The 16,629-nt window shown below is 38.3% G+C and overlaps 1 protein-coding gene across 1 annotated transcript in view; it reads right to left on the reverse strand.

Annotated features, from left to right (window-relative positions):
* Positions 1 to 16,629, reverse strand: part of CRISPLD2 (cysteine rich secretory protein LCCL domain containing 2) — an 80,633-nt gene that overhangs the window by 38,840 nt on the left and 25,164 nt on the right. The window contains exons 3-6 of the mRNA XM_051974915.1: positions 11,862 to 11,980; positions 7,671 to 7,803; positions 6,622 to 6,737; positions 1,593 to 1,693 (exon numbers count right to left, since the gene is read on the reverse strand). Coding sequence (XP_051830875.1) covers positions 1,593 to 1,693; positions 6,622 to 6,737; positions 7,671 to 7,803; positions 11,862 to 11,980 — 469 coding nt within the window. The remainder of the gene's footprint in view (positions 1 to 1,592; positions 1,694 to 6,621; positions 6,738 to 7,670; positions 7,804 to 11,861; positions 11,981 to 16,629) is intronic.

Consider the following 16,629-nt stretch of genomic DNA (forward strand, 5'->3'; position numbering starts at 1 on the left):
ATTATTATTTTTTTAAGACAAAGAAATTATCCTCCTTCGATGTCAAAGCCTGCGGACATAAGAGTATGGATTTGAAACCAAAAGGGATGATTGAAGTCATTATTCCAACCTTAATTTTATAAGTTAAGTTACTTATTACAGGTCATAAATGACAGAACTAAGATTTGAACCTAGAGATTCTGATTCAAAACCTAGTCCCCTTTTCTCTACCTGTCTCCTTCTGTATGCTATTAAATCTGAAACTCTCTTTGTTCATGAACTTCCAAGGGGACTATGGATGGTTTTTCAGGGTATCCATAATCCTGAATAGGAAAAAAATTAATCTTTATTTTTACATAATTGGTCTCCTTTGTGACTATGCATTTTGTTTCATGCATTTAAAAATAAGCTTCTGAAAAGAGGTCTACAGGTTTCACCAGACTGCCCAAGGTATCTCTGATGCAAAATGAGTTAAGAACTCTACCTGTCAAATCAGTCTCTGGCAAAAGGTGCCCAGACTTCTGATGTTCTATACAGGGTGATCTGTTTGGCTCAGTCTCCAGGGGCGTGTACATCATTGAATACAGTACAGCTCTATTATCTTCGACTCAATCCTCTTATCCCAAAGCAATCCTGGCTATTTTTCCTTTGGGAAATGCTTTCCCTTTCCATTGTTAACAAAAACTGTCCGGGAGCAAACAGGGAATCTTTTTTTAAAGGCTTGTGTCCAAATCTTATTGTTGCCTGTGTACCCCAAGAAAGTCAAGTCTCTCTATATACCAAATATTCTTAAAGTTCTTTTCAGGATGACAGAAGCAGAGGGGCTGCCCCCGATTAGGGAACAGAAGACTAACATGGATGTAAAGGAATATTACTGTGCAATGAGAAATGACATGAACTGAGGCAGCATGAAACAAGGAATACCAAAAGGGCAGTATTGATAATGATGGCAACAAACTGAAAAGTCACAAATGGGAAGTGAAAAACCTATGTTGAAAGCAGATATCTGAAGGGACTATTTGACTCTGATCCCACTAACCCCATGGTTGGCACAAGGTCTAAACCAGTTTCCCGGCTGCCACACCTGGAGCCAGCTGTTACTGCCAGATGTCACTAGTTCCCCCAGCTCCCATTCCTCCTACAACTCTGTTTATGGACTTTCAGTTGTTATGCAACACAACTTATGTGTCAGTTAGTAAGGTTGTACCTCCCAGGAGACTCTCTCCAAGCTGGAATATTATTTTATACCTCCCTGCCTCCCTTGAGCACACTAATACTTTGGTGCTGAATGGCATCTCAAATTGCTTGATTAAAGATCCTAGTTTTTGCTACTCTGATAGACCTCTTGTTTTTCAGTTGATGTCAATAATAGTCCTAGAAAATAAATAGTAAACTCTTTCTTTTAACAGAGAAGTGAGAGACCACTGGGGCAGAACATCATAAATGCCATCCAGAGAATTACTCATTGTAATTTGGGCTGGGGGAGCCTAAATGGGTTTTTTATTATTTCAAGGAAATTCCTTGAAAGGGGAGGGGGGCCATAATTGTCAGAAATAAATGCAATGTCAAATCAAAAGTCATCAGTAAAATATTTCTCATTGAAAGGCTCATACCACGATAGCAGAGGTTATTCCTGCAGCCTCCACCGTAACTGGGTGGACATTCAGAGCAGGGCCGGCCATTTCTATATGGAGCTTCTCCAATCCAATTTCCCCTGAAAAGAAGCAGAAAATCACCATCAGACAAACCTCCAAGATCTTCTCGAGTTCATTGCCATGGACACGCTAGGTACCTGACTCTGAAACCCCATGAAAGTACAACCCCAAAGGCAGTAGGAATTAGGGGGGAATGAATGTTTCCACTGTTTGTAGGATGGCAGACAGTATTCAAAACGGAAGACAAAAAAAAAGTTTCTGGCCTCGGCTCTTTCCATGAACTTATAGTCTGAAGCTTTCGAGCATAGACGTGGCTGAGTAAACGGATGGACGGAGATACAGTGGGGCCCTTTTCATCCCACAACTGTGTAGTCACAGTTTGTGTTTGCCCTGGAATACCAACCTAGCCACAAATCCACCAATGTTTCTTTAGTCCCAGGACAGAAACGGCACCCAACACACGCTGGGCTGAAACGTCTTTCCATTTTAGAGTCTGCAGAATTTTCCCCTCTTCAAGCCATTTCAGAAATGAAAAAGCAGGGTTCCCAGCCTTAAATGTCAAAAAGCAGAGGTTCACAAGAGAACAACTCATACCGTACTAGCAACTTTGTAAACCCTTTGTAGGACTTCAGAACTTGGTGCACAGCACAGTGTCCGGCAGATAATAGGTGCTTAACAAATGCTTAGAGCAGCTAGATGGCACGGCCTGGAATCAGGAAGGTCTGAGCTCAAATATGGCCTCAGATACTGGGTAAGTCACTTAATCCAGCTTGCCTTAGTTTCCTCATCTGTAAAATGAGCTGAGAAGGAAATGGCAAAACACTCCAGTATCTTTGCCAAAAAAACCCCAACTGGGTTATAAAAGTCAGAAAGAACCCTGAAACAACTGAACAATTGAAACTTATTGACCTCTCTGAATCCAATTCTCCCTGTGCAACAAGAGAACTGTTCGGTTCTGCAAACATATATTGTATCTAGGATATACTGCAACATATCTAACATATATAGGACTGCTTGCCATCTAGGGGAGGGGGTGGAGGGAGAGAGGGGAAAAATAGGAACAGAAGCAAGTGCAAGGAATAATGTTGTAAAAAATTTACCCTGGTATGGGTTCTGTCAATAAAAATTATTATAAAATTAAAAAAAAAAGAAACTTACTGACCTCCCAGATTCCAAAGGACCTGAGGTGAAACAGAATCCCCAGTGAAGTGATAGACTCAGGACAGAGAATGAGTCAGATATTTTTGGACATGGCCAATGCAGGAATTTATTTGTTTTATCATGTGTATTTTTTTAAAGTTTAACGTTAAAAAGTTTTAAAGTTAATAGGAGAAATAAATATTTGCTAATTGAGAAAAATATATGTTTAAATTTACATTTAATAGTTGCATTAAATTTATATACATTTAAATTTGTATTAATACTTATATTAAATTTATATATTGAAGTTTAAAATCTGTAGGAGCATTGATATTTGAATTAAAAAGGACCTTTAAGACCTCATTACTTTACAGTCAAGGCCTAGTCTGAGGTCTGGAAAGAGTAAATAACTTGTATAACATTCCACAAGTAGTAAATAGCAAAGCCAAAATTTAATTTTAGATCACCTGACTATTCCAGCACACTGTTCAAGAGGGACAGAGTATGTAATAGGAAGGATTCTGTTTGTCTCCATCCTTCCATTCTTTCTTTCATCTCTTTTTCTTTCTACCTATCTATCTAACTCTCTGTCTATCCATCCTTTTTTCCATTTCATCATGTTTGAAGTTATTATCTAATAACAAGAATATCTTTCTTTCCATTTTTCTCTCTCTGGCTCTTGCTGTCATCAGAAAAAGGTGAGAACCCTCGGCAACGTGGATACACATCCTTGAAATTTTACTGGAAGTCAGAGGATATCTGTGATTCATTTTAGAAATGTGTGTCATAGCCAACTTTCTAGGAATAGGATTCTTCTCAAAAGCGAAAGTCATTTATCAGCTTCTAGCATGTTTTGAAATACTGTATAAAATACTGCCTTGATACAATAGACCCACAGACGTTCTCAAAATACATCATGCAGAATGACGATAAAATGAGTGCCCACAAGCCTGGGAATGGCCAACAAATTGTGGTATATGAGTGTAAAAGACTTATTGTGCCTTAAGAAATGTTGACCATGAGGATTTCAGAGAATCTTAGGAGGACTTGTGTGAGCTGATACAAAAAAGAAGCAAACAAAACCACAAGAACATATTGTCAATGGCCATGATAACTCAAAAGGAAACAGCATTAAGGGACATCAGAAATCTGATCAATCTAATGCTCCAGAAAACTGATGACAAAACACACTTCTCTTGGTAGAGACAGGATGACCCACAGATATAGAATTAAGCACAAGCTAACAATCAGATTTGCTTAATTGTTTCTCTGTTGTTGTTGTTTTTTTTTTAATACATTTATTTTTATGGTTTGGTTTGGTTTTGTTCTTAACATGGTCAATTTGTCTTCCTTGATCTCATTTTTTGTTAATTACAAAAGAAGGTTTTATTAGGGGGTAGATTATATATATATTTGTATACACACACACATATATACATATATATGTGTGTGTGTATATATATATATTATATATATATATCATATATATATATATATATTTTATATATATATATATATATATATATATATATATATAATATATATATATATATTATATATATATATATATTTAAAGCATGAAAAAAACTTAGGAGGTTATGAGAACCTGTCCAAGCTTATGTCACTAGTATCTCAAGAACCCACTTTTTAGTAGGGACAGGAGAGCCTACAGATAGATAATATGATACAAGCTAACAGTCAGATTTGCTTAATTGTTTCTCTGCTTTTTAAAATACATTTATTTTTATGGTTTGGTTTGGTTTTGTTCTTAAGATTACGTCTCTCTATTTTGCCCCACAAGTCAGGACACACTTTGATTGTCACAGAAGCTTTGACTTGCTCTATTACCAGCCAAAGTCAATTGACTTCTCCCTACATAGCCTACTGAACCCCTGTTCCCATGGACTCATTTATTAATGAGGGGTTTTATATGGCCGTCCAATCAACTTTAGTCCACTGATTATAGTTAAGAACTTACTAGCTCAAGGCCCTCCAGACACAGCATCTCCTATAGCAAGAATTACAGGCATGTTCCCCATACCCTGCCTGTTTTTTATTATTAAAAGGGAGAAAATAAAAATTAAGAGAGGTATAAAGAGAAATTGTTGTGGTATAAGAAACAAAAACTGTCATTAAAAAAAAAAAAGTTAAACCATGGCCACCACAGCAAAATGAAACATTTAATGGATATGATCCACAATTTTTAACAAGAAAAAAAATCATACCAAAATAATAATTAAAAAACCCCCTTTAATCTGATCAGCAGATCTTCTGGGGTTAAGTCCCATTCATAATGTCTACTTGTCATATGCAGTTATTTGCATAGTATTTCCCGCACTGGAATGCGAGCTCCTCAAGGACAAAAACTGCACTTTTACCTTTCTTTGTATCCCCAGGACTTAGCCCAGTGCATGACACATAGTAAGCACTGAATGACTTTGTGGATGAATGGAGAGACAAATGTTGGTTGCTTTGAAGGTTCTCTAAGAAGTCTTGGGAGGGTTTTATAATATTTCAAAGTAAAAAGTCATGTCTCCTCTCACTGGGCTGAACTCATTGGGCAGAGTGTTTTCAAGTTCTGCTGAGCATTTTTTTTTTTTTGCCAGTAGATAGGCTCCCTTTTCTATCTGAGCTGGCTTCACTAGGCCAGAGACTATAACTCCCTTTTTATTTCCACGCTTAGCCATGGTAGGGGCTATAAGGGCTAAAACGTGAGCTGATCCATCCTTGGAGATTCTGAACAATGGAAGAGTTGTCTCTATTAAGGCAGGACTAATCAGTGTACATTGGAATATATGTCTTAAGAGTGGCTGGAGGAGGGGAGGGGAGGGAAAAAAAAGACAAGTAAATTGTCTCCTATTAAGGAATTTTCTGTACTCTATACTCCCCAGGCAGTGATGTAACCCGTGCTGCTCTCTGCTGAGCCTGCCCCTAAAATGCTACCACAGATATGCAAAGTATTCTCCGAGGACTTCACTTTCCTTCCAACCTCAGCTATGGCCCACCCTACCACAGCCAAGTCTGACGGAAAACCAAATGAGGATGTTTCCATGTTAGCCAATCCTTTCAAAACAGCAGGCTACAAACTAGTTTAGCTGTTCTCTCATCTACAGCCCAGATTTCCCATTCATCGACAACTACCATTCACTTCAAATGCATGAATGAATGAGAAAATCATCCCCACCCAGCTACCCCATGGAAGATGCTGGTGAGTGTGTACGTGTGTGTCGGGGGGACAAAGAAGGCTTTGGCTGCTCACTTCTAGGAGATGCAATAAAGGAAGCCATGTGTCCGGTGAAAGGGACTGGAAGCCTTGCCATTGGCAGAGCAGAGAAAGGGACTAAGGATGCTTGGGCTGAAGAAGGGAAGATTTAGGTAGAACAGGTCCGTTTTGAAGGGTTGCTGTTTGTTTGACTTTAGGCAAGGGACTTCTTTTTTCTGTGTCTCAGTTTTTTCGTCTGTTCACTGAGGAGAATGACCTAAATAATCTATACAATCCTATCTATAAACTATAGTCTCTACCTTTTCTATCAAAGAGATAAAACTAAATCCAATATGGAGAGGCCATACAGTTCAATGGAAAGAGAGGTAGCTTTGGAGCCAGAAGTCCAGTGTTCAAATTCTAGATTTTCTGTGTGACTTTGAGGAAATCTACCTCTCTGTGACTCAGTTTCTCCCTCTATAAAAGAAGGAGTTAGACTCAATGGATTCTAAGAACCTTTCTAGCTCTAAGTCATAATCAGTTAATTACCACTGAAGTTTTACAAAGCATGGGCTAATAACAATGATGCTCTCTTGCTGTGTATTTTGAGATCATCAAAAAGCCATTTCTTATCATCTTTCTTACTTTGGAGAATAATTGCAGACGAGATAGATCGCATTCTCCCACACGTCTCCCCAAACATTTATCCTCCTGCAGGTGTTCACAGCACAGCCAACCTTGTTGGTAGTCGCCCAAACTATCTGGAAAAGAAACAAACATGGCATGTATGTCAGACCCCGAGGAGCAAGTCAGTGCTAGTGAAGATTTGTCGTGTTCTCAGGGGGGCTTGCAAGCAGATGGTCAACAAACACGGTGTGATTGACAAACACACTGAGCAGGGGCCACTGTCCAAGTAGTTTGCCTCCTCCCCTACTTTTCATAAGTATTTTAAATCCCACCATTAGATTCCTCTTGAGTTCTAAAATCTTTCTGGTCTTCTTGAATCTCTTCTGGCAAAAGGCAAATACTCTTGGGAAAGGTGGTACTTTAAAATCTCATTGTTAACACCTGAATAGATATAGCTAAGGTAAGGGAGGAGATAAGCCATAGATAGAGAAGGGTACTAGAAGAGATATGCAAGAGCACCAAAATTCAAAATGCCTTCATGCTTCACAATTTGGCAGCAAGATTGCCCTTAAGATACAAAATTACAAAATAAATAATTTTTTTAGGAAAGAAAAGGAAAAAATAAGCATTTATTAAATTTTTGGGACAATCTATTCTCTATTTACAAATATGATCCCCTTCAATCCTCACAACAAAGCTGGGAGGTACATGCTATTATTATCCCCCATTTTACAGTTAAAAAAACTGACAGAAATTAAGGGATTTGCAGAAGATCATGCACCAACTAAGTGTCTGAGGCAAGATTTGATTCCAGGCCCAGTGCTCTATCCACTGAGTCACCCAGCTACCTCTGTGCCAAGGAATTGAGTCTGATGTCAGTATACTTCAAAGAGCTGTTTATTCTTATTATTCATTTTTCTGAGCAGTGAATCGTCCCTCAACTACTCTTTCTCCCTTGTTAAAATGGGGAAGTAGTCATTGGTTTCCAAAATTTCTACCAAAATATCTGTATCTGCCATTTGATGATCCATATTAGCTAAGATCTCAGACCTTGACTAGCTTCTTACCTGGGTATAATGAGTGCACATAGGTCCCGAGCACCTCTCTGGACACCAAGGATTACATTCATGGGGGTAAGGATATGTGTAATCTTTGACTTCGTCATACCATGACTGGACATGGAATGCTGGTGAACGATACCTGTGGGATCAGAACTATTTTGGTGACAATGCAGAAAACCTTACACATTAGACGTGTTATTTTGATCATGTTCAAAATAATGTTCATTATTTTGAACATGAATTCATAGAGTCACAGAATTATGAGGGGCTTCAAAACACTTAGCTGGACCCCTACTCAAAGCATAAATCCTGTTTTCACCCAAAATAGTCAGCTACCCTCTGCTTGAAGACCCTAAGTTCTGTGAAACTCACTACTATAGAAGGAAGCTCATTCTATCTTTAGATTGTTCTAATAATTAGGGAGATTTTGTATTGTTTTCATTAAATATGATTTATGATAAAAATTAATCATGATTAATGATTTCATTTTCAGATAGGACTTTTTTTGTTAGATAAAACCCTATAATTTCCATCCACTGATCCTGGAATTAGCTTTGGTGGTCCATGAGAATTTACTAGTCCCTCTAGTATAGACCAATCCTGCAAAGACGTAACAACAGTTATCATATTCCCATTAAATCTTTTCTTCCAGCCAAACATCTGAACTTCCCAAAGGGGAAATGCCTTCAAACCCCAGGAAAATCATATTTGAGTGCTGACTGATATCAAGGTTCTCTGAAAAATCCACAAAAAAGATCATTTTAAATAAAATGAGTGAAAAAAATTGCAACACAGTTTCTGCACTTTATTTTTTATTATCAGCCAGAGCAAGCAAAGAGAAAATGATTGGGGAGAAGTTATAAACAGTCATGCGTTTCTATAACCCATTCATTTTTGTACCACAAAGGAAAGAAATGATAGAGAAACAATAAGAAATTATTTGCTCTGTAAGAAGTACAGGAAAGAAAAAGAAAAATGAAAAAAAAGTAGCACCTCGCAAAGAAGAAACATTTATTGATGGGGGGAAAAAAAACACAAAATCCTAGATTCTCATCCTGGTTCTGTCATTCATTTGATGGGTGAACTTGAGTCCTTTCTGTTTTTCAGTTTTCTTATCTATACAATGTGGAGTTTGTACAAAACCACAGATTGAGTCCTTGAAGGGGCTTTAGAGGTAATTTGGTCCCATCCTTTCGTTTTGCAGAAGAAATAACCAAAGACCACAAGGTTAAATGACTTGCTCCAAGATAATATAGGTAGCTGAAATTAGCAAATGATTTCTTTCTTTCTTTTTTTTTTTTTTTGATGAGGAATTGGGGTTAAGTGACTTGCCCAGGGTCACACAACTAAGACATATTAAGTGTCTGAGACCAGATTTAAACTCAGATCCTCTTGACTTCAGGGCTGGTGCTCTATCTACTATGCAACCTAGCTGCCCTGCAGATGATTTCTAAGACCCTGCCAGCCCTAATATTCTATAATTTTAATTCCAAAGGGACATATCACATATCACAGTTTTAAGGGAAAAAAGTCAATAGTGTTTCCAAAAAGACAAAGAAAAAAAATAAAAGAGGGTCATTTAATTATCTTTAAAAATGCACAGAAGAGGAAAAAAAGAAAGTTCAGAGGGAAACAGAAACAAGCAAGGCAACTTTGAAAGTAACATTAAAAAAAGAGAAAGTACCATGTGGAATTTATTAAATACTTAAAAAAAACAAACTAGATAATACAGATCTGTGGTTTCAAATAGAATCCTTTTTTTTCTGTTTTACTTTGTATATGGAAATATTCCCCTTTCTTGGTGTTCATTTAGTTCAGAACCAAAAAAAAAAAAAAATTCAAGTAACAGCTAAGAAACCTCACTAATGAATAATTAATGCTGCTCAATTTGTTTATATGATATCAAGAACCCAGGTAAAGACTGGAAAATTTGATCAAGTCTCTGGAAGTTTTCCGATATCTACATCTCTACATCATTCTCTCTCTCACACACACATGTCCAACTGAATTTTTCCACTTTCCTCTGCTCTCCATGGCAGGAATCCCAAGGGAAGAACCAGACTCTGTTATTGTACCCTGGTCAGGTAAGTTATTCTGAGCAGAAACTAGAGGTATCACTCATTTTATAGTGACAAATTATTCCATTTGCCAGGCTGGCACTGATACCTTACCAGGAAAGAAAATAAACTGACTGCAAATCTTGGAAGGGGGGCAGGGGCAGAGATGAGGTGGAGGTCTATGGCCAGCAAGTATAAACAATGTGGTTTCAATAAAGGAAAAACTAGGATAAGGAATGACCATTTAAGAGCAATGTGGTAAATGGGGCGGTTTAGAGGTCTTGTAACAATGACTGTTGGGACCAAGAGCATGATGGTAGTGGTCAGCGATGCTTACAAAGACATTCCATCTCTTCAGAACACCCACTCAGAAAATTAAGATACATGTTGAGCTTTTAGGGAAACATCAGTTCCTTTTGGAGCCTTTTCTCCCAAGATTCAAGACAATGTATTGATTCTCTCTGAGAACATCATGAGATTACGTGAGTTCCTTGAGGATGGGCACCATGTTTTTGCCTTATTTTGTATCCTCAATACTTTAGCACAGTTTCTGGCACATAATAAGTGCTTAATAAATGTATGTTGAGACTCATTACCATTGTGACAGGCACTTAGGATTAACTGGAAAAACATGGCAAGCATTCCTTATCTCCAAATGTAAAATCCTTGTACAAAATTAGCCTCAAAAATGAAAATGGAGAGGAAGCAGCAGAGGAAAAAAGGGAAAAAAATAACATTTGTGTTTCAAATAAAAGAAAATATCTAACAAATTTTTTAAAAATCCATTAAAAATTCCAACTGGAAAAGATAGAATATAAAGGGAAAATATCAACATATGTTCAGTAGCTACTCTTCAGAACCCTGCATGGAGGGTGATTCCAAGTTAAAATAAGCTCCTCACGGAATGTCCAATGGCATGAAAGGATACACATAGGCACAGATATCACCATAGCACACAGAATTTTATAAGTGCATTGGAGAGTTGTAAAGAACTCAAGAACAATAACCATTAGCAACTACAGCAGGAGGGGAAAACTTCCTGGAAGAAGTGCTAAGTAAGCTGAGCTTCAAAGGATGGAGAGGGATTCTGCAGGTGAAGAGGGAAAAGGAAAATATTCTAGATACGAGGAATAGTGCGGGCAAAATGGCAGAGCATAAGCCATGCTCCTAAGAGCAAAGCTAGTCCAGTTTGGCTACTTAATTGGAGCATACACAGGAGGAAAGCAGCATCATAGATTTAGAGCTGAAAAGGATCTTCAAGGCAATATAGTTTAAACTCTTATTTCAAAGATGTGGAAACTGAGGACCAGAAGGTGAGGTTAGTGCTTAAAGTCACACAAAGCTAATAGTTGTCCCCAAGTCCCCTGATTTCCAAACCAGTGTTCCTTCCATTGTAATAATGTGAGATAAGGTTAGAAATTTAGGATGGTAATCTTTGTCATCTCTCATCCCATTAACATTCACTTAATCATCCTACTCAGAACAGACAGATTCCTCCGCTAGGATCTAAAACTATGAAACTAATTCAGCCCATCCCTGGAATGTTCCTCTTCCCAACGAGGGCAAGAAGAGTCATGTCTGTACCCATTTCCCATCAATCAATGTGACTTTCAGTAATACATCCATGATGTACTGTGTATGAAGATGATCCTTTGGCCACAATATGAGCAGGGTATGTACCCAGAATTGGTTTTCAGTAATACAAATGGAAAATACTGGGCTATTCTCTTGGCCAGTGGTCCTCAAAGTGTAGTCCAAAGAATTGTTGGGGTCTCTGAAACCCTTTCAGAGGGTCTACAAATTCAAAATCATTTTTTATTTCTAATATAGTAAATAGCTATAAGTATAACCCATGTGAATGAAAACTCTTTGAACAGATCCTCAATAGTTTTTTTTTTTTAACAACATGAAGATACTGAGAACAAAAGTTTGAGAACCATTGCTCTTGACCATCAGCATTTGATGTAATAGTTCCATAATACCCCTACCCCAAGGCCATGTGACAAATCAAAACCAAACTGAATGGTCCACAAATAGATCCAATCCTGTAATCTTTGCTTCATCAGTTGCCTGGATTAACCACTGACAGCTATAATAAGAGATCATGAAAGTAACCTAGATGATGCTTTCTGCTTCTTACCTTCCCCAATGGACAGCCAGATTCTGGCCAATGGACACAAGGAGGGTAGCAGGTCCATGTTCCCAGATACATTCGTGGGCCCAAGCTGCCGCTGACCTTTCCAACTCATCATCCCAGGTCTATATGAGAAAGAAAAAACAAAAAACAGGCAAAAGCAAATGGTAATTATTTATAAGATTGACAAACCAGACAACCAAAAGGTGTTATTTGGTCTTTAGAGAAACCACTTGATGCAGCTTGTTGGATCCTTTTTAGCTGTTCTAAACAGAAAAGACAGTATTGTCATGGTTAGGTAGGAGGGCCTTCCCTAAAAATAGGAAAGTGGATGGAGTGGCTGATAAGAGACAACAAAACAAGTTCCTTAAGTGAAAAGTGTCCTCATTCTCTCATTCCATCCCCACTCACCAGATGAGCATAGATAGGCTCCTAAATCATCTAGGCCTCAGTTTCTCAATTCATTCTCAGTTTATTCAATAAAATAAACAGCTTAAAAGCCTAAGAATCCAACATCAAAATCCTATTATCTTTGATAACGTTCATAAGTCAGATTCCATGTATTTCCACATCTAACCATTCTAAAATGAAGGAGCTGTCTTTTGAAAATTTTTAAAGGGAAAAAATAACAATTCTGAATAAAGTCATCTTCATGGAAGAATACCAGGGGTAACAATAAGCCACTCCCTTATGACGCATGAGATCTTGAAAGTTAGTACCAAAAAAATCAGTCCTGGATTTGTTAAAGTATTGCTCCCCTTCCTTATATATTGCCAGAATCTACTGTGGTTTGGAAAGGGGCCAAGCAAAGAACAGAGACCCTAAGCTAAAGATAAATCTGATTTTCCTTCTCCAAGAAGAGTCCCAGAACTCCTGATTCATCAAGAAAGAAGATAAACAAACTCAATGGGGGCCATTTCTCTTCTCCAGCTCTATGTGTCTTTTGGCTTATGGTAAGTCAATTGCTTTAAGTTATACGTAGCTGAATTATTCAGGAGAATAACACATGTAAAATTGGTTTTTGGAAATCAGATCCACAAGATTGTATCACTAGGACCTTCCTGTTGCAATGTCATTTTCTGAGTGGCTAAAGATTATATAGTGTTTTGAGTGAGAAGGAATATTGGAGACCACATAAGTCTATCCTCCTTCATTTTATAAAGGAGGAAGCTGAGATCCAGGGAAGAGGCAAGTACACCAAAGAATGTAGCAGAACTCAGATTCTACGCAGGTTTGTAAAATCCAAATAATAGAATAACAGTGACAAGGAGAAGGAGAAGGAGAAGAAGAAAGAGGAGGAGAAGGAGGGAAAAGAGAAGAAAGAAGAGGAGGGGGAAGAAGAGAAAGAAAAAGAGGAAGAGGAGGAAGAAGGGGAGGAAGGGCAAGGGAAGGGGAGAAGGAAGATAGCATTTCAAGGTTTACCAAATACTTTACACATATTAGCTTGTTTGACAGCACTTAGAGCAGTGCTTGGTACAAAGGAAATGCTGTTAAATGTTTCTTGATTGCTTGAACTCTCTGAATTAGGTCCTATTATTATCCTTATTTTATATATGAGGAAACTGAGGCTGAAAAAGCGGCATTTGTAGCTAGTAAGTATCTGAGGCAGGATTTGAACTCAGATCTTCTAACTTCCAAGTCCAGTACTCTATGGATTATAGAGTCCATAGAGGACTATGGCCCTCAGCTGTTTTATCCATAGCCAATGCTTTTTCTACTACACCCAACTTAGCAGTGCCCAGGGATGCTCTTACTCTTTTATCTGAGTGGACATGGCTTAGAGAACTGAGAACCAGACAAGGCTTAGGTTCAACTGTCAACTACTCTATTAATGAATTCAATGACTATAGACAAGTCTCAGTTCCCTTAATTGTGAAATGAAAATAACAATATCTCTCACCTTCACTTCTCGTGTTTATTGGGACAATCGAATGAGATAGTATCTGTAACATGCAAACCTTAGGCTACACTATCAATATCAGCTATAACTCTTCTAACATGTAGGCAGGAAAAATTCCACCTTATACAATCTGCTTCAGTCTAGCAAAATATACCATCTCTTTATTGAATTTCCCACTTTGGAATGTGCTTCCCAAAGTGATTGAAATCTTCCTCCAGTAGGGTCAAGCAAGCCATTAATCTCCAGCCCACTCATGGATGTGCGACTTATGCAAAAATGGAAATCCCTTTTAAAACTCTGAAGGCAGAGTAGAGTCTTGGTTCCTTCACATCTGGTTGAGCCAACCTTAAGGCGTTTGAGAAACTGCCGTTTATTGTTTTTTTATCTTCGGCTCATTATCAAAGTGGACTTTGCTAACTTTTGGCCACAGACCATAACCTTTACTACTGTTCCTCAGGGGGAAAGAAAAAAAACTAAAGAAATAACCTAATAAAGGAGAAGGAAGTGAAGGGACTAGAAAGAGTATTTTTGGTCTTGGCAGCTTTCTCACTTGAGAATGTACAAGAAGAAGGAGACATCTGGTCTATAACAAAAACTTGTCAAAGGAGAACCACGGGATTCATTCTCCATTAATCCTGACCAGCAGCGTTATAAACCCATTACTTTCACACAAGCAATTCAAAGGAAATCCTGAGCCCTTACTTTTCCCCTGTCCCTCCCTACTTAGTTTTAATTCTCACCTTCTCCAGGGAGCTTAACCCAATCATGCTAACCTTCTGATCGCAGCTTCTTCCCAAGTTTGCTAGCCTCTTGTGTCTGTACTATTTAACCTAAATCTTGTCTTGGGGATTTCTGATACTGACTATGGGATCCTAGGCAAATCATTTAATTTTTCAATGCTCTAGACAACTTTCAAGACCATTGTGTTTCAAATAAGAAGCTAACCTTCATAGATAGAGAGAGTTCTCCACACCAATCACAGATCTAGTCAAGGAGTCTTAACATACTGGATAGAATTATGGGTCTGGAGTCAGGAACAAGCCTGACCTCAAATACCTGTCTCTGAGCAAATCTCCCAGTGACTCAGTTTCCTTAACTGTAAAATGGGGATAATAATAACATCTACCTCCCAGGGTTGTTGAGAGGGTCAAAGGAGATATTTATAAAGACCTTAGCACAGTACCTGGGCTTATAGTAGGTGCTTAATAAATGCTTGTTTCTTTCTCTCCTATTCCTATCCTAACCTGATCTCATTAACTAGGTGTTAAACTCTTGTTTCTAGCCAGAAAAGGGCTATTAATGTTGGCAAATTCCAAGACCCAGATAAAAGTCCCTGTAACCCTGTACTTATGACAAACTGCTCTGTGAGCTCACTTCCATTACTATCTGCTAGTGTATTTTAAGTTTTTAAGGCTCATTTTTTTGTCACTGCCACCTGACCATAAGCTTCCAAGGGAAGGGACTCTGACTGGATCAGCCATATATTTTCTTATTTTACCCACACCCAGCACAGGACCCAAAACAAAGGGCTGGATACATATTTGCTGAATGAGTGACTATAAAACCTGGGGAGCATTTGTCAAATGATTCTGCTTTTAAAAATCTAGCTTTAACTACCTCTAGTAGCTTTAACAGTGGTCATTTAAATCCAACATAATAAATCAATTAAATTAATCAGACCATCTCTGGGATGTTCCCCACTTTAACTCTGAGCATGTGCTCTCTAGGCTTGGATCTCCTAATGTGTAAGATAAGGGAACTGGGCCAGATGATGGTTCTCTATGATTGTGTCCAAAATTCCTAAATCAAGTCAATAAGCGTTTATTACTATAAGCCAGTGGTACTCAAACTTTTGTTTTCAGTATCTTTATCCTATTAAAAATTATTGAGGATCTCTCCAGAGCGTTTTTGTTTATCTGGGTTATATTTATAGACATTTACCATATTGGAAATAAAAACTATTTTTGAATTTGTAGACCCTCTAAAAGGGTTTCAGAGATTCCCCAGGATTCGCTAGACCATACTTTGAGAACCACTGCTATATGCCAAACACTGTGCTGGGGATACAGAAAAAAAAAAAGGCAAAGCCAAATCTCTACTCTCTAGGAACTCACAGCCTTTTGGAAGGTGAGGGTGGGAAGGGATGATACATAAACCACAAATTGCACAAACAGGATTCATTGGAGGTAAGCACAGAAGGAAAGCTAAGGTAAAGGAGGACTGGGGAAGGCAGGGCTTGGACTGGGCTCTGAAGGAAGCCAGGGGAATCAGTTGATGGAGATAGATGGCTAAAGCTTAACTACTTCACAAATCAGCAACAAGGTCTCTGGATGTCCCCTTTTCCTCTGTCTTTATGTGCAGAAACAAGTCTCTGGAGGATTCACAGTCCAGTGAGGGAAACCTGAATTAAGATTCAGGGAGTTTAATTCAAATTTCAGCTCTCTTCTTTACTTTGGGGATTCTCTCCTTTGAGCCTCAGTTCCTTAGTCTAAATTAAGGGTTTGGACTGTGCGCTCTCTAACGGTGATGCTGGGGATGATGCACTAGATTTGAAGTTGGAGGACTGTCGTTCTATTCCTGGCTCTGTCACATCTGTGTGACTGTGGGTAAGTCAATTGATTCCTCTGGACCTTAGTTTCCTCAACTGTTAAAAGTGGGGGATAGATGACATTTCAGGTCCTTTCCAGTTTTACATCCCATGATTTTCTAAGTTTTTTGGTTCTCCCTTAAGACAAGGTTCTAAGGCTATTCTGGTATGTCTCTGGATCTCAGCCCCAGGAAGTCTCCTTACACTGAAACAAACTGAAACAGGATCAAAATAAAAGATTCAAGGCATTAAACTATAACCTACAGAACATTAAATAAATAGGGAGA

Source organism: Antechinus flavipes, chromosome 2 (genome assembly GCF_016432865.1).
Source record: "Antechinus flavipes isolate AdamAnt ecotype Samford, QLD, Australia chromosome 2, AdamAnt_v2, whole genome shotgun sequence".
In the NCBI taxonomy this organism is placed as follows: domain Eukaryota; kingdom Metazoa; phylum Chordata; class Mammalia; order Dasyuromorphia; family Dasyuridae; genus Antechinus; species Antechinus flavipes.